The sequence below is a fragment of the Polypterus senegalus genome, chromosome 7, assembly GCF_016835505.1.
Source record: "Polypterus senegalus isolate Bchr_013 chromosome 7, ASM1683550v1, whole genome shotgun sequence".
In the NCBI taxonomy this organism is placed as follows: Eukaryota; Metazoa; Chordata; class Cladistia; order Polypteriformes; family Polypteridae; genus Polypterus; species Polypterus senegalus.
The window spans coordinates 144,740,916-144,760,270 of record NC_053160.1 but is presented as its reverse complement, the minus strand read 5'-3'; the positions used below and the strand labels follow the sequence as shown (position 1 = coordinate 144,760,270).

The window sequence follows — 19,355 nt, the reverse complement described above, 5'->3', positions numbered from 1 at the left end:
TGTATTAAATAATTTTCAAATGATTTTACTTTTGTTTTCCTCATAACCCATTAAAATCCTTGCTTTACATTTTTAACTTATGTCTCTACTTTTATATAATCTATTGATCTGGGTGTGTAGGGGGTATGTATACATTTATATGTATAGTAATATACTATAGAGAGAGATTTTAAGAGTTTCCAGTATTTCTCATTTTCTAATCTGGCAACCCTAGAAAAACAGAAAGATGAAAGGTCAGAACTTTAAATAGTAAATTGGTCATTTTCAGAACTTTCCACGTGCTTAAACGCCTATCCCTCAAACCAGGCTAATGCTGTATCGTTTGTCCATTTTCACTCACATTTTAATTTTGCGTACCAAGCTTCACCTTTTGAGCAAAAACAAAGCCTGGTCTGATTGAGAACCTACTGCCTCCAGGGCCGGATTAAGGTGGGTGCTATTGATTCTGCAGCATTAGACCCATTCCTGAAAGGCCCAGATTACAACAGACGAGAATTTTCTGGAAGATGAACAGTTTTCCTTTGCTATATTAACCTCAAAATAATTATTAGAATGAAATTTGCAATCCGTCTTTCAGATGCCTAGACACAGCATTACTTGTTATGCAGTTACTATTGTTCTCTGCACTGTGACGTAACTATAATGTTGTTGTGTTTATTGTTAACCGAAGATTTCAAGTTAATGCTATCAATTTTATGTTAAACAGTTTACTTAGTAATTTAGCTGTGTTTTTTGCAATATCTTGGGGATTCTTGCCACTTTATTATTGTTCGGTAAGTGCCATGTAGTAAATTTTTCACCTTGAAAGTTAGTTGTACAGTAAAAATCGATAGCTATTTAAGTGGTTATCTGTAAAGGTAAAACTAAAAGCCGGCCCACGAGCCCAGCATGGATGTTTAGAATTTTTAAAATCCTCAACAGGATTCTGGTCTATTATGAAATTTAAATCATGGACAAATTTTTACCCTCAAGAGCCTGATCTGAGTCACTTTGACCCAATGTCTCTGCAAATTCATTTTTTCTTACTCTGTTTCGTAAGAGAATTGCAAAACTTTCTGAATTTCATTGTTAGGTTTTCTGCATTAACTTCACTTTTCAGACAATTGCTATTGAATGTTGATGTTACATAGTTTGATGTTAATCTCGAGTTGTTACGATACTACATCGTTATTATTATTCATGTTTAATGAAGGCTGGCTGGTTGCATCGCAAGCAATTAATAATCCATGGTCGGTCTGAGTGCGCATGTACGGTGAATGTCGAATGTCGAGAAAAAATAGGCCTTTTTGCGCTGCAGCATCAGGCCCAATTTCGTCTTAATCTGGCCCCTGACAGCCTCCCATCATCAATTCTCCACATCATTTTATTTTTAAACTTTAAAGTGCCTTGAAAACAAAAGCAAGGTAGTCTAAAAAGTCACTGCCAAGAAGCTGATCACTCTTAGATAGACAGATAACAATGTAAATGATGTCGCCACAAGGAAGAAAGCCTGCAGCTCAGGGTGTGCAGTAGATTTGCCAGACTATCGAAGACAAACACACTCAAAGCCATCTTCATAATCGTTCAAATCTTTGGCACTTAAAGTACTGTTATGGTCAGACTTTATATTTTTCTAATATTAGACAAACAGATGAAGACTGCTAATACTCTTCAATATCTTTACAAAAAGGGTTGTCATTCAATGCAAATGAAATCTGCTTATGTTAAAAAGGCTTTTTTGCCACCAAACATTTCCCAAAACTGCTCAGAAATTCTGGGAAACTTCCCAAAAAATATAGTGTCATATGCAGTTATTCTTTTTATATTGTATGTAAATATACTGTAAAAAAAACAGTATAAAATAAAGTTCATATGACAGCCAAACAAATTATGTCATTTGTACTAGAAATAAACATGTAAATCCTACAAACATGCTCGTTTTCAGTTGAATCCACTTACAGTAGTTGTGTAATGACACTCTATGAAAAATCACTTTTTAAACCTTAACAACACATCAACACATTTATTTTGAGTAAATTTAACCTAAGATAATAGGATAATAGGAATAAACATTAAAATTATTATTGTAAACGGTGCCCTTAATTAAAGTAATGAAATCAATTCAAACTGTTTGCATGTAAATTATAGTTTTTAATGTGACATTCAACAAATTTGAATCAGCTGCACTAGAAATGGATAAAGTGTTAAATCCTGCTCATTTTAAGTGAAGTAAATTTAAGTTAGCTGAGTAATAGCAGCAATACCCGAAGAATCTTTTATTTATTATTTTTATTTAATTTTTTAAGGTAGATTTAATTCACGGCTGCCATTCTTCAGATTTATCACTAAGTGCGACTTACTAAACAAAAACATTTATTTCGGGTCGTTTTTTACTACAGGGCTCCCCCGTGAACTCAATCGCTAAAGATAATCGTACTTAGTTGCGAAATTTAATATAAATTATTGTTAGAAAGGGCAGTAATGTTTAGCGGCAACTCTCCATTAATCCTGTTTTGATGGTGGACGTTCAGGTGGTCTGTGTACGCTGATCGCAAAAGCTGCGTTTCGACCCCGTATGAGTACGTGGCACCCGGAGTGGACCCGATCACGATTACAGTGGTGTATGACGATGATGCACGTTTGCACAGAATGTGAAAATGTGACTGCACTAGGCCACCTTACACTTGCGTTTCTGATTCTACACACCTAGTTTCGTTTTCTTGACTCATCCGTCATTCGCGTAAAGTTTCAGTTTCCCGACAGGGCGTGGTATTCATGTGTGCAGAATTCCATTATGCTTTGTAGAGGCCAAAATAGCGGCAGCATCGGACGCATGGCAGGAACACTTTTGTAAATCCATCGCAGGACACCTTCTAAGTCAACCACACTCATGAACACGTGCACGGGACCAATTTAGAATTTCCTAATGCCCACATCATTGTAATAAAATGCTAATAAGAAAACACACGTAGACACGATACTAAGCCAAGGTACTAGAGTTGTGAGGAGGGCTAAACACTGAGCCACCCAGTATATGAAATGGAAGGAGAACGTGGTGGCTAATGCCCTGGAAGAAGTTCAAGGTGGAGACCTACGCAGTTTCATCTGATTGTGTGATCATTCCAAAAGACCACGCGACACTGCGGAGAAGGGTCTGCAGCTGGAACCATCTCGAAAGTTCGACCAATTATATCGGACTCCTGAGGACATCCCTTAACAAAGGGCGTGACAAAGGATTATAAGAATGTCGCCAAAGCATGCGCAGGCAGTGTGTCGTTGTTCAGTAAGGAGTTGTAACTATACTTGTCTACTGGACAAAAATAAGAAACACACAACAAATTTGGAGACGACGTACGAAACTACAGCAAAGAAAAAAGAAGACTGAAAGGAGCAGGGGACACCAAAGAAGGCGCTGTCTTCATAAACGTTATCACCAAGGCCAAACGAACCTTAAGTTGGAAACAAGTGAGTTTCACAGTGGAACGAGGAAGATATCGTTAAAGCAGGTTAATAGTAGTGTAGGACTCAGGGCGGCCTTAATGTTAGGGCACAATGGACCATGACCGGGGACCCTATAGGGGCATTCGAGCCCACGATGTTTTTCATGCCTAGGTATGTTTAGTTTTGCTATCAAGACAGGGGCCCCAGCACACTACACTGCCCGTGGTCCTATGATGCTGTTAGGATGGCACAGGACGGGTAACTTGCGTGGAAAGAGTGGGCTTGTACTGTGAAGCTAACGGAGTGGCAGACGAAATGAGAGTTTCTGTGCTGTTGAGCGTCATGGGCGCAAAGACGTACAGATTACTTCGTAGTTTGTTAACTCCTGTCAAACTGGCGTATAAAACATTTAAGGAGATTGTCGACATTCTCCAGGAGCATTTAAACCTCAAATCGTTAATAATTGCTGACCGGCTTCGCTTCCACAAACGGAGTCAATCTAAAAGTAACATCATGTCAGAATACATAGCGGAGTTGCGCAGGCATTTTGGAACCGATCTAGCGGAGACAGACGTGTATGCGGGATTGTGTAGTGAAAGAACAGAAAAGAGACTTTTAAAGAGCATGATTTAAAACTGTTATGTGCTTTAAAACATGACAGTATCAAAGGAAACCACTGCAAAATATGCAGCAGAACGGCAACACGGAGCAACAGAAAGTGAAATTAATAAGTATTCGTTTGAAGTTTAAAGATTTGTAATGTAGATGGTGTCATAAGGAGGGGCACATTAAGAGAGTGTACAGAGCACAGAAAAAGAGCGTACTTTAGCCAAGACAACAGTCATACAAGACAAGTGAAAAAGTAACACAAGTGCATTACATGGATGAAAATGCACCACTTTCAGGTGACACTAGTTATGTGAGAGCTGACATGTCTTTCTTGGAGCTTTATAGCATTAGTGGAGCAGATCGCTCAGTAATTTGGATATCTCCAGAGGTGGATACGTTAATTTAAAATGGAGTTAGACACTGGGTCTGCTTTGTTTCGTTATCTCTGTAGTTGAATACAAATGATTGTTTTCACAAATAACATTTTAAAAGACTTATTATATTAAATACATATGCAGGAGAAAAGTTGTCCCCAAGGGGCAAAATGACTGGAATTGTGAAATACAAATATGAACAGTAGTTAGACTTGCATGTATTTATACTTTTTACTCATTACATAAGTATCATCACGTTATTAACATTCCCTTAAAAAAGACATTTTATTTTTCAACATACTAACGGAAGTGTTTAGTAAAGTGCGGGCGTATCGCCGACAGGTCTGTAATGAGTCGCCATTACTGGGCAGTAGGGCCGAGTTCGTCCAAGTGTGAATACAGTGCCGAAATGACACATCACTCGCTATTTAGAGCAAACCGCAGGATTTGAAATAGCACGCCACTGATTCATCACGGAGCGCTTTAGTTTCAATAGCACGAAGACTGAAGTAAAAGAACCCTGGATTTGTGCAGTCTGGCGCTACAGCTTCGCTTCACAAAATGGTATGCAAATAAAAGACCCCAATGATAACATTAAAGCGGTACATGCCGTTTTAAGTGTCGTTGATCGAATAAAATATTCAAAAAAAAAAAGAGTAAAGAAATAGATCTAAAATGCACATAGAAATTGACCTTCAAAAAATCAATTTTGAATTGATGTCTGTTTTAGCTTTGACGCTGTTGGCTTTACATTGGTGTAAGTTATGCGGTTTTTAAAAATATTTTAAAACAATAATGTTCGCAAAAAATGTAAAGGCTGTCACAAAATAGTAGTATTTTATACATTGATAATGATTTAAAGTGTATTTTGCACTAATTTCAGGCCGATTTAGGAATTTTGTTGCGTTTTGAAAGCTTGTTTTTTTTTTTTTTTAACAATAAATACGGGTATTTCTGGAAAAAGGGGACGAGTGTAAACAAATTGTGTGAAAATGTGAAATTTTTCCATAGTTGGTTTTAATGCTATTGCCTCAAAGTCCGAATGTGAAGCGACTGCTGAACGTCAAGCTGACATTACTCGTATAGGAAAGACGCCATCAAGTTTCAGTCTCCGTAAACAACTGCTTGGTGCTTCATTGCATGTTCGGAGATAAGCAGTAGACGCGATATTAGTCGACAGAGTTAAATATTCAAACCTGGACTATTGGCCGAAACCTTCAGCAAGGTTTATCACCCACATAAAATACAAATAGTGCATACAGTCGAGCCAAAAGTTTTGAGAATGACACAAGTATTGGTTTTCACAAAGTTTGCTGCTTCAGTGTTTTTCAGTCTGTTTCTCAGATGTTTCTATGGTATACTGAAGTAGAATTGCAAGCATTTCATAAGTCCCAAAGACTTTTATTGACAGTTACATTAAGTTCATGCAAAGAGTCAATATTTGCAGTGTTGGCCCTTCTTTTTTAAGACCACTGCAATTCCCCCTGGCATGCTGTCAATCAACCTCTGGGCCAAATCCTGACTGATGGCTGCCCATTCTAGCATAATCAATACTTGGGAGTTTGTCAGAATTTGTGGGTTTTAGTTTGTTCACCCGCCTCTTAATGATTGACCACAAGGTCTCAATGGGATTAAGGTCTGGGGAGTTTCCTGGCCATGGACCCAAGCAGAGTTGCTGCTTTACTAAACAGTAAAAGGTCTTCTGAGAAGACTCAATGAAGAGAAAATCATTCTGCAATGTTCTGTTCTCTCCAAATTCTCCAAAAGACTTGCCTTTTCACCCTAAGAGCATGCAGACTGCCGGTGTGTTTAATAAGCCATCTGCCAAAACACACACGTAAATTGCCTTTGCAGATATGCTGTATATGTTGTGATGCATTAGGAAATAAGACTACATGAGTAACAGTACAGTATGCATAAATAATGCAGGGTGGCACGGTGGCGCAGTGGGTAGCGCTGCTGCCTCGCAGTTAGGAGACCCTGATTTCCTTCCCAGGTCCTCCCTGTGTGGAGTTTGCATGTTCTCCCCGTGTCTGTGTGGGTTTCCTCCCACAGTCCAAAGTCATGCAGGTTAGGTGGATTGGCGATCCAAAATTGTCCCTGGTGTGTGCCCTGCGGTGGGCTGGCGCCATGCCAGGAGTTTGTTTCCTGCCTTGCTCCCTGGGATTGGCTCCAGCAGACCCCTGTGGTTAGGATATAGCGGGTTGGATAATGGATGGATGGATCAATAATGCAGCAAATTGCATTATTATGAACATATTTTCTGAACGGATTAAAAGGTTTGGTAATGGATAGATAAATTGCAATATTTGCAGATATAAGAAAAATGTGAAATAGCCTTCTGGTGAGTAGGTCCTGTGTTTGATAAGAAATTTCTGCTTATGCTCTTTGACACCAGGATCAGATGTTGCTCATGCATATTCATTGTTTCTGTTGTTTTAAACACTGCAGTTTTGGCAGCTGTTTAAAACCAATATTAATTTATTTAGAAGTCTATTCATAGTTGTCAATCTCAAATGTTGGAAGGTGTGCCCACTAGTGCCATTAGCACAACTCTCTGCACATTTTTGTGTTTGTTTTAAATGCCAATTTAGCTTGTTCTTAAACGACACATTAACCATATGCAAGATTTTACTTTATTTATTGACTTTGCAACCACATTTGTTTCTATAGTATATTTTCATGTAAAGGGTGTAACTCAAAGTACTTTTCAAGGTGTCAAAGAAAAAGTTACACAAAAGAAAAACAGATTAGGAATAATTAAACGTAGGAATGAGTAAATGACATGCCAGAAATAATAGATAAGAATAAGTCAGTATGCATGAACATAACATAAATGTACAACTCCAGCTCAGAAAAAAGTTAGGATGGTGTGTAAAATGCAAATAAAAACATAAAGCAGTGATTTCAAAATTCACATTGACTTGTAATCCATTACAAATAGTATAAAGACAAGATACTTAGTCTGGTCAACTTCATTTTTTGGTAAATATACATCCATTGTTACACTGAGGACCTGCAACACATTCTAAAAAAATTAGGATAGGACCATTAATGTATTATTAAAATAAAATGATGTGAGCAGAAACAGATGACTGTAATCATGGTTTGGTATAAAAGCTGCATCCAGGAAAAGGCTCCGTCCTCTTTGGGTAGAGATGGACCAAGGATCACCTCTTTTCCTACAAGTACATATGAACATCATTTAAAAGTTTAAAAACAATGTTTCTCAAAGAAAAATCAGAAGGGACTTGGGGTATTTCAACGTCAAGAGTGCATAATATGATTAAAAGATTTAAGCAATCTGAACAAATTTCAGTGCGTCAAGGCCAGGGGTATAAGCTAAAGCTGATTTTCTGTGATCTCTGATCCCTCAGACAGAACTTTATCAAGAACCATCATTCATCAATAAGTGATATATCCGCATTGGCTCAGGAAGTGTTTGGCAAACCTTTATCAAAGAACACAATATGTATTTACACCCACAAATGCTGGTTTACAACAGTACTTTGCAAATAGGGAGCTGTATGTTAACAGTGTCCAGAACCGTCATCAGTTTCTTTGAGCTCAGAGGCATCTAGGATGGACCATCACACAATGCAAATGTGTATTGTAGTAAGATAAATCAATAGTTCAGATCTTTTGTTGGAATAAACACACATCATGTCCTCCAAACCAAAGAAGAAAATGACCATCGAGACAATTACCAACTACAAGTCCAAAAGCCAGCGTCTGTGATGGTATGGGGTTGTGTCAATGCTCTGGGTAAGGGTAATGTGCAGTTCTGTGAAGGCACCATTAATGCAAAATGACAGAGTATTTTCGGGCTACATATGCTGCCTTCAAAACAACATCTCTTCCATGGATGCCCATGCATATTTTAGCAAGACAAAACAAAATCCCATTTTGCACACATTACAATGAAGTGGGTGCAGGTGCTTGCTGGCCTTCTTGTACTGTTGACTTGTCCTCATTTGAGAATATGTGGTGCATTTTGAAATGCTGAACCTGTACGTTTGTACTGAATTACAAATTGCAAACATGGTATTTCTTTCTCTTTTACAGTCAAAAAATGTTCAAACCCAAAATAATTCAGGTAACCTTCTTTTTTTGCATGTGAGTCATATTAAAATCATTAAGGTATGAGCCTAATAACTGCAACTTGAAGCAGTGACTTTCAGTGTAAGTAGACATCTTAATGATTGTATTTTAGTTCAGTGGGGTAGACACTGACAGGAGAGGCATGCTGGCATCTCCCATTTTGAGAACTAGCCAATCTGTTCCTCAATACCCCTTTATAAAGTGGATTCTCATGATGTGTTCTGACGGTCTGATCGAGCTGCCAGTGTTGAACCCGGAATAATCGATAGCCATTTATCAAGTGGAGCCATGCACTGAGGTCACATACAGTCAAGAGAAGGTGCAATGTGCAAGAGTGCTTTTATTAAAACAGTGTTCCAGACAGTGCAGCGCCCCATCCAATTAATACTGTATATAAATAGTCCAATAAACACTGGTGTTGGATAAAAGACAAATAAGCAATTAAAGTTCTTTCATATAACCAAGGCTCCATGAAAACTCTGGTCTGAATAAACAAAGCAAGGCTGAAGTTCAGCTCGTTCATCTAGCTCAGCTACCCTCTTGGTCACAGACACGTACCATGATTGGCAGTCCAACTTGTTTCCACCAGTGCTTTAGTGATCTAAGACCAACGAGCTCCTGGCCACCAGCGCTTGCCTCTGTTGGTGCTCTGCCATTTGCTCTTCTCTCTCTCTATCCATACCTTCCACCCAGGTCTTCACCAGTGAACTCTACAAAGTCATCAACTCATTTTTTTGTTTCTTTTTCGCCACTTTCTTCCTCTTTCTTTTTGTCTCCTTTTTACTGTCCTGCCCAGGCTCCCCTTTATAGTGCTAGGGATGCAGATGCTCTGCTTAGCGACACCGGAGAGCTAATGAAGCAGCTGAGTGAACCGTATACATCTGCATGTGAACGCACTATTAGCCGATCACCCCATCAATCCTCGGAGCCGCTCCTCCACCCTACCATGCACACCTGCATCTCTCTGGTGCACAAGCGCCCTGTATTATATAGTTAGAAGTGCGTATTGCCACAAACCCTAACGTGCTTCATCACGTGTGAATATCTAATTACAATTCATTCAAATGGGAAACACTGAATCACAGAGGATTTCATTTGACTTTTTGGGACTGATTAACAGAAAAAGACTCCAATGTCAAAGCAGCTACTAACAATTTGCATGTTTAAAATACATAAGCATTTTTTACATGATATGCATAATAAAGAATAGCTAACATACAGCATTATGTCTTAATATTTTTGATAATAATGTATTTTTAAGAACTGTTGTTATTAAAATGTTTATAAACTATTAACAGCCAGTGTACAATGGATGCCTAAACTAATGTGTGCCCTTCATATCTCCCCTCTGTTTTTTTCCTGCTGTTACTGCCTTCTTTAATTGTTTATATTTCCAGAGGAAATTGACAGTAGAGAACAGTACAGTTTGGATAAATATGATTTCGATAAACAATGTTTTTAAGAAAAGATGATGATGAGAGAGATATAAAAATACATCCTTCTGAAGCTGCTGAGCACAGGCTTGGCTCTTTAGCCAATCTATTTCTCAGCCAGTTTCTTCATTTTTTTACATTGGGTAAGAAATTCAGTAGTATGTAAGTATGAATACCTTAAGATTTGACACAGTCGTCTACTAGCATATTTTTATTGAATGTTCTTTTGGATTACATAAGTAAAAGGGTTACATTTGGAAACGTTTACCCTGAGACCTAATACATTAGAAAAATAATTAATACTTTTGCTGTAGTAGTTTGTTTCTTGCCCTTGCAAAAGCAGAGTTGTGTTATTTGCCAGCTGGGTCATGTTCAGTCCTCTGCCAAAGATATAGTCTACATATTCCTCATAAATTACAAATGACATTTGTACAATTAATTAAAAAGGAAAAAGTGAAATGCGTCATCCTTGCATAACAGTCCTACTAATGAGGGCACATTTAGAAATATTAGATTTTAAAGTTACAGAGTCATTTCATTCTTTCTTTATAGACAATAAGGTAGTTTTGGATGAAGTTTAACTAAGCAAGTTTGCTCTGTTTATAAAACCGATATTCATTGTTATCAAAGAATTTACAAAAATGTAACAACAAAATCAGAATTTTCTGAATTAACAATTCAACTGTTTTATAATTCAGCAGATCCAACACAAGTCATTTCTTTATTGACCGTGAATCCTGTTTGACTTTTATTAATGAAAACTGTTAATCAGTTCTTCTAATCTGCTTGCCAACATCACCTAGCTGACATTATGTGATGCATGTAGAAATAAACACATTCGGCTGACATTGTGTGGAAACCAGTAACATGCTTTGGAGAAGAATCAGAAATTCCCAACAAACCGATTCACTACCAAAATAATGCAAACACACATTCTTCTGACCACCAGCACCTTGTCTTCACTGTTTTACTCGCCAGTTCAAAGTGTGTCAGGCACTCACCTCGACTAAAGTCCAAACTCTGGACTAGCTGGACTGAGTTGTCAGGCATGTCACATTATTAACCTTCATGGGAATGTGAAGCTAACTGCTGTAACTTGCTAAAGTTATGTAAATTAAGACTGAAAATTACTGGAACAATTGTGTAATGTAACATTACCATTATAGTCTGATGGTTTTTACCTTGCTATGCACATGATCAAATGAGTTTACCACTGAAGGAATAATGAAATTTATCTTAACGTTTATGTCTTTTCTAGAACCCAAAGTTCAGAAAATGGGATTATTGACTATTGCCGCTTTTGCTGGGGGAGCAGGTAAGATGGTTATTGTTGTGTTATGTCATTTTTTTAAGAATCATATGTGGTGTTCAGCACTTAATATGCAACAGTGCACCTTGTATCAAGTCGTCCCTTTCTCACTTACCGTAATCTGCCTCTGGTCATGTTAATCAAACCTGCATCCCTGTAACATATTGACTCTTGTTTCCTCTCTTCTGTCACTGCTGAGTAGTGGCCACGAATTATTCAGCTATGAAACTTACAAGTATATGCCAGTTTCATGGCCTAATGATAGCAAATAAATTAAGTTAAATGAATAAACCCAAGGTGTAATATTTGGTGGATTTCAAGGGGTTTTACTTTTTAAATCAGGGTAAGTGACATATAGAGTCTAGCAGATACCTGCTATTTTAACTGTAGCCACTGTATGTCGTCAGAGTGGTCGTCAGACCAGACAAGATACAAACTGCACTGCCTGCAATTCCCTTTGAATGAAATGCAATGGCTTGTTACTAAGAAACAACTTTATATGAAAAGGATGGACTGATGAATTAGGATTCATATTTAAGAAACCTTCATAATACCATACACAAAATACTCTTTAAATGTGTGTTAATGTTGTTATCTTAGCTGTTACCTGGCATTGTGGTGTAGCATCTAAGGCATCTGACTTTATACCCTGCTGCTTCAGTTTCAACGTTTGCCTCACTTTGTGACCCTGAGCAAGTCATTTAACCTGGCAGCACTCCAACTGTAAAAAATATCTTTTAACAAATGTAACATATTCTGACCTCTATTCATGCACTTCAGATAAAAGTGTCACCCAGATGTATATCAGTAAATGTTAGTCATTAGGAGGCATGCTTGGGCAGTGGTTTGTGATGCTGTTGTAGCTTCCTCACAGCTCTAGCAGTGTGCCTTTCATTTTTGTTCTATCCAGTCATGTGTTGAGTTTCCAAATTCTTTCATGGTTTAAATTGGGTTTTCTTTGGGTGCTTCTATGTTTCAGTCCCTAAAGGCATACATTTGAGATTAACTGGTGACGCTAAATTAGAACAGTGTGAATCTGTGTGTACGTGAGGCAGCCTTGTAATGCCGTAGACTCTCATCTCCATTGCATTTATATCATCCATCCATCCATTTTCCAAACCTGTTTATCCAGGGCAGTACACAATATCATCTTTTTTTTTTTTTTAAGGTAGTCCTCCTATTCAGTAACCCGCCATTTAAGCATTAATTGAAGTCATAAAAGAGAAAGGTCTAATAACTAAGATGACTGCAAGATTTAAAAATAACAACTGCACTCATGAGAAGCTACCATACTGGATATTAGAAATTAGATATACCATCTAATTTGTATCAGTAGGGTCTGAGGTCATAGCTCCCGCTCGTCTGTCCCTCTGTCCCTGCCAATGTTAGAATAATTTAAATTCTGGTAAAGTTACTTGCTGTGTTACATTTTCAGAGCAGTTTAAGAAATCTTTAGACTAGTGCAGAAGAATATACAATGAGGAAAAACGACAAAAGTTAACTATTACTAATAGTAGGTTACAAAATGCCTGATGAAGGGGCCTTAGCTGCCTTGAAAGCTTGCATTTGTAATCTATTTAGTTACCCAATAAAAGGTGTCATTTCACCCTACTTTTTCCTGTAATGATAAAATGCATGTGCCAAACATTTCAGTTTAATGTTTGTTAATATTAATCAACAGTAAAAAAAAATTGTTTCAGACAAAGTCACCACGGGCGGCATGGTGGCACAGTGGGTAGCGCTGCTGCCTCGCAGTTAGGAGACCCGGGTTGACTTCCCAGGTCCTCCCTGCATGGAGTTTGCATGATCTCCCTATGTCTGTGTGGGTTTCCTCCGGGTAGTCCGGTTTCTTTCCACAGTCCAAAGATATGCATTAGGTGAATTAGAGATGCTAAATTGTCCCTAGTGTGTGCTTGGTGTGTGTGCGTGCCCTGCGGTGGGCTGGCACCCTGCCTTGGGTTTGTTTCCTGCATTGTGCCCTGGAATTGGCTCCAGCGGACCCCCATGACCCTGTAGTTAGGATATAGCGGGTTGGATAATGGATGGATGGACTGTTCGGGAACCTTCATCTTTCTTTAATAAAAAAAAATCAGGAATGGGCTGAAGGTAGAAGAACTGTGCAGCCATGATGCAGGCTGTGCCTTTGCTCTGACTTAGAACCATTTGTGACTTCTTTTCTTTTTTTTCTTGTTGTTTTGAACGTTTTATGTAACTTGTGAAGTACTTTTCTCCTTCTTTTGATCTGAATTAATATGTAACTATTTATTATTATTATTATTATTATTATGTTAATGTAAGGTATTGAAATTCAAATTTTTTTATTTAATATCAAATCACATTAATGTTTTTACAGTAATTAAAAAAGCTTTTAGGTTATACATGAAAAATGTAAAAACATGAATTCAAACAAAACACTATCAATAATCCCTTGTTAAAATTCCCAAATGCAATATTCAGATGGGAAAGGGGGAATCAAAGAAATATAGTTACGCCTAGTAAGAGTTCAGCACTTAACAATTTAAGACTAAAAAACAAGAATAGTACAAAAATAAAGGGTGGAGAGAAAAACCGGAACAAAAAAAGCAAAACCAAATACAAAATTACAAATATAAAGATAAAGGTAAATAATTCTGTAATTAAACAAACTGAGCTAAAATCCTAATTGGAAAATCAAAATAAAGAGGCACAATTAAAAAGAATTGGCCACAAAATTGCCAAAGACTACACAATGAAAATTGAATGCAGTACAAAGTTAACCAAAGGACAAAGCAAACAATGAATACTGCCAGTGTGTGAAAGCCATTGCTAAAACTGAGTTAAATCTCCCTCAGGTGTTGTAAAGAATTAGAGGTAAACTTTAAAAAGTTCACAACTAAATAATCAGCAAAGCTGGGGGGGAAGTTAACTGAACTAAAGAAGGAATACATAAAATGTGGAAGAAAGCAATTCAAGAAAAAAGAAAACAAAATACCAAAGTATGTATAATGCAAAACCCAGATGAGAACACAACAGTAATCATTTCAACAGGACAAGAAATACTTTCACTGAACTTTCATACCCAGAAAAACACCAAAGGTGTAAAATTAGTGAGGCTGTTGAACAGAGAAATAAACAAAGCTTATACTTTTTAACAAATCTCTAGTTAACAAATATCACTCCCTGTTTTCTGACTTTGACGTTGATCTGGTGATTTGGCTGTGATGCATGTTAGAATTGATTTTCTGATTTTGCCCCTTGCTTTATTCCTTGACTATATCTTTGACTCCTGAAGCAACTCTTCCTTTGCTCATTTCGCTAGAGCAGGACACCAGAAAAGTTCTGCCCTCTTCTTTCTCTGCCTCACATTTGATCTCAGCCATTACCTTCTGCTAGTACAGTCTTGTCCCTGTTAACATCCCAAAACTAAGCTCAACTTGACCATGGCATGGGAGGGACTTCGAGAGTTAGGAACATACTTTTAAAAGCTCCTGCTATCCCTGTATGCCTTATCTTATAGATGCCATTAAAAAAACTAGGTTGAGTTGAAGTGGAGTTTTCTAAAAAGCAAAAGGGGTGTGAGACCTCCAAAAATAGGCAAAGAAGCAGGCCATGACCTTGACTAACCCCAGAAGAGACTCTCCTCAACGCAGCCAAGCCCAAAATACTACTGCTGGCTTAAGCTGGAGCAGGCCCCAAAAATGGGAAGTTGGCAAAATTGACATGAAATATCCACAAATCTGTGAAAAAGCCTAACAAGAGGGAGAATAACAGTCCAACCCAAATGCTTGTTAACACAAACTGCAAGAAAGGATCTCTATAAAATTGAAGATTTATTAGCGAAAAAAATTAGTTATAATGCTTAACAGAGAAGAAAAAAGGCAAACAAGTCCCAAAACAGAATCTAAGAAATACAGGCAAGAATTTCACAAAAAAATAGTAAATCTAAACAGAAGTAACAACACTGAGAGAACGTCACAATGAATGGAATGATCTGTTGCTCTTGAGCCTTCTCAACTGATTTAAAGAGCCAGAGGGAAGGATTGGAGGTGCCGACATCAGGGTGGCCCTGCTTCCTGGGACTGTACGCACAAATAATAAGGAACAGACGTACATATAAAAAGAAAGCACATAGTAACAGACATAACAGAAAGTACGTAAAATATGACACATAATAACTCAAAAATAACAATTCTAAACCTGTGTTAATACATAATTCACATTTCTTAGCAGCTGTAATGTTTCAACCAAGGCCTCTTCCCCATCTGAAGTGTGTGCTTTATTTATTTTTTTATCTTTTAAACATTGTGTGATAGACTCTGTTTTTGGCTATATTCTGTTTATGTTGTATTTACAGTATGTAATTTTGTGATGTTTATTAATTACTTTCCCTTTTTGTGCTTTGTTAATATTATTGATAGTGGTTTTACTTGTTATCCGACCTGTCTCCTGTATGTAGAGCCGAAGCCATTTGGGGCCACCTGATCATGCATGGTGCTGGCTCCAGCAGGTATTTAACAGGGCACTGCAGTCACACTGCAGTTTTGGCTTTTGTTTGTATTTCCCATTTTTATTTTATGACTGTCGTTTGCATTTTCTGGCTTTTTGACCCCTGCTTATAACTGAATGTACCGTTCCGTGGTTTGTGGAATTATTGATTTTGTTTATTTCCCCTTCCCCTTTCTTTTTTCCCTTTTATGCTATTTTTGGGTTCTTCGTTAAATTATTTAATTATAATGGAACTTTGTTTTGTTTATTTTGGGAGCAAAAAATTTACAGTTAACCCAGCTACTTTTGGAGAATGTCTGTGATATTTTGTTATTTTAAAAGCCTTAGTGCCATTTTGGGCCTGTGCATGCCAGAAGCCTGCCATTTGTGTTTGGGACATAATGTCTGGAGTGAGGCTGATCCATTGGGCCAGAGCTTTTCTTAGAGGCAAGCCTGCCTTTTGTTGTGGTTTTTAGAGGCCTGTGTCCATTTTTGAAGAGATTCAAAAGAGCAGTCCTTTATGTTTCAAACTGTTTTTGTAATGGCTAAGTCACCTGCCCTGTAACATTCTAGGAAGTCACTACTTGTTTCTCCCTGGCTACAGCTCATCTTCCACCCCGTACTTAAGCAGGGATTATTACCCAAAAGTGGCCCCTCTCTTCTCTCTTTTCACACTGTCTTTTCCCTGGTAGTCTTATATGTGCCCTGTGATATTCAGGTGGTACCCTTTTGCCCTGGAAACATTTGCCAGCCAGACACCATTTCATAATATTTTTTTAATGTAAAGCAACTATGACAATATTTAAATAAATATAATATTTGAATACTTATAGAGCAGTTACAGCTGCATTTGTGAAAGTTTTATTTAACATGAGTAAAAAATGATCTGTTGACTATCTCCAGATAGTGTGGAACTACTGTGAATGAACTGGGAACAGAGAACATTACAGCTACTAAATGTCTCCTGTGCTTTACACTAAGATAACTAATGCAACACCTTTTTTCTCTGACAGCCGTAACTGCAGTCGGTGCTCCAGTGGTGCTGGGCGCTATTGGTTTTACATCAGCTGGTATCGCTGCAGGTTCTATAGCTGCAAAGATGATGTCTGCCGCAGCCATCGCTAATGGAGGAGGAGTGGCAGCAGGTAGTCTTGTTGCCGTTCTGCAGTCTGTGGGTAAGAAGTGAATGAGGATAATAACTAGTGGGTAAAAGTATACTTAAACAAATTAAAATCATCTAGAATTAAGGAAATTTAGAAGGTGCGCATTAAAGTAATTTGATATTTATATGCAATCTGTTAAAGATTAAAATATTCATGTTAACCTCCATGATTTAAAGGACTGATTGCAATGACCCCCAGCTCTGAACACTGGTATACCCAAGAATTTGAAGAGCAGAATTCAACTTGTTGCCCTTTGTAAATTTAAGAGTGCCTCCTGGCATCTCTCCTCCTCTAGAATAGAGCCATTTGAGTTTCACAGTATATATAGTACACTGTAAAGTAATGTCTGTGATTGACTGAATACATCAGAGAAGGATACAATCTGGAAGAAAAGTTAAAAGTAATAATATAAGCTGAAATGAGTAGAAAGCCCAGTGCCTCACTGGGTTTAGCGAACATTACATCACAATGTCACAAACTATTGGGTGGGGTGATTAAACCCATTTGCCCACCTCGGAAATCGTACAAACACTAGGCCTTATTCTTCCATCTTTTGTAACTCTCTTAATAATTGCCTCTCTTTCTCATACCAGTGAACTTCTGTCCAAATTCTGACGTTGTCCTCATCTAGGACGTACTCTGTATTAGTACCTGTTGTACTTTCATGTTTGAGTCCTGCTCTGTCTTATGGACCTGATATGTGAGGCAGTTCCTGGGCTACTTGTTCTCCTTAAAGGGCAAGAAAGTCTCATCTGTTCTTATGAGGGACTGCTTGCTGTTTCCTAGAAGCCTCAAAAGTTGTTTTTTTTTTTTGCTTGTTCTTCTGTCCCACCAATGCCTACCCTGTGTCTTGTTTTAATGGACTCTGGGCTCCAATGTCATTTTTTTGTACAGTTTATGCAAAGATGGGTTTGGATTTCACTTCTGGCACTTCCTTTTATGTTCAGATGGCTCATCCTGTCCGTGTCTGTTACTAAGCAGTGCTAATTGTGCTGTTGTCACCTGAAGGCAGAGACTGAGGAAATAAAAAAGGGAATTCGGCTACAGTCTTTAGCTTAACTTTGCGCTTTGTGTGTTGTGGTTCTTAACCAAAAGGCAAGGAGAAACCATCCAGAAAACAAAAAATAAGATTTTTTTTCCCCACAAAGTATCTCAGTGTTGTTTATATTAGTCAAATATCTGAGTGATCAGGGATGTCAATAACATATTATAATATTCCCAAATGTGCTTAATCATGCTCAAGGTGGGGTCAGAGCCTATCCATCATGCACTGCAAAAAGGCAGCAAAGACATCTATAACTTGTGGGCTTACAACAAATTAATGGTTTATTTAGATAACACTAAAGCATGCAAGAAGTTTGTAAAGTCAAGGCATCTAAGGCATGTACTGTTATGCACTTGCTTTGTATGAGAAGTTTCATGTTCTAATTTATGATAGAAAGAAGTCGTTGTTTGAACGTTTTGAAATAAACACTAAATGTTATTTTATTCTTTTTGCATGGTTACTGATTTCTATAACGCAGGTTTGAGAATTTTGTTATATTTTACTAGTTCTGATTGAAGGTAAGTAATTGTTTCTTTTTCTATTTCATTGCAGGCACCGGAATTGGACTATCTGGAACCATTTTAACTGGTGCTACTGGAGGTGCAGTTGCATCTGCAGTTGCATTAATATTTTAAAACCTTCTGACTCATGAGCAAATCACAAATTATAATTTTTCAAAGATCTTCTTTATCATGCATCAGCAATATATGAAACTCTTAAATTTGCCATGTAGATCACAAGTTAAGTAATTGAAAAATTGGTAAGAATACTGTACAGTAATCCCTCCTCGATCGCGGGTGTTGCGTTCCAGACCCCCCCCGCGATAGGTGAAAATCCGCGAAGTAGAAACCATATGTTTCTATGGTTATTTTTATATATTTTAAGCCCTTATAAACTCTCCCACACTGTTTATAAATATTCCCCGCAGAGTTATACAGCATAATCCCTTTGTATTCTCTTAGATATTAGGTAAGATTCATTGAAATTATGTATATAAACACACTGTTTATATACAGTAAAACCTAAATATTATTTTAAAGATATTGAGTGTCTCCAATATCACATGTTACTGCCATTACGATAGACAGGCCACCAGCAATAAATACGTACAATGCAACAAAAATAGTATACAGTAAATGTGTGTGTGTACAGTGACACTAAACGTACGTACATGTACTAAGTACTGTAAGTAGAAAATTAATTATGGTTACTCACCAACAATGACACGATGACTTGTCCGATAACAATGAGTTTTATTTTACTGCACAACAAAGGAGAGCGTTACAGCCCTTAAAGGAGCCACTTCAGGCAATTGTGTAGCACTGCCGTTGTTCTTCTTCTGGCAGTCTTCAATCCAAATCCTTAAAGTAGATTCCATCCAGACTACCGCCTTATTACATCAACTTACAACTTGTTTTGCACCCTGGTTAAAAGGAC

The 19,355-nt window shown here is 37.7% G+C and overlaps 1 protein-coding gene across 2 annotated transcripts; it reads left to right on the top strand.

Annotated features, from left to right (window-relative positions):
• The first annotated feature begins 3,102 nt into the window (after nt 1-3,102).
• On the top strand, nt 3,103-18,780 carry LOC120532893 (interferon alpha-inducible protein 27-like protein 2B). 2 transcript variants are annotated; one of them, XM_039759365.1, is made up of 4 exons: nt 3,103-3,444; nt 11,196-11,252; nt 16,724-16,885; nt 18,471-18,780. In XM_039759365.1, the coding sequence occupies exons 2-4, from the start codon at nt 11,213-11,215 to the stop codon at nt 18,551-18,553; spliced, it is 285 nt and encodes a 94-aa protein (XP_039615299.1). In that variant the 5' UTR covers nt 3,103-3,444; nt 11,196-11,212; the 3' UTR covers nt 18,554-18,780. The 2 variants fall into 2 exon arrangements, with proteins under 2 accessions (XP_039615299.1, XP_039615300.1); XM_039759366.1 differs by lacking the exon at nt 3,103-3,444 and adding an exon at nt 4,860-4,967.
• The last annotated feature ends 575 nt before the right edge of the window (nt 18,781-19,355 follow it).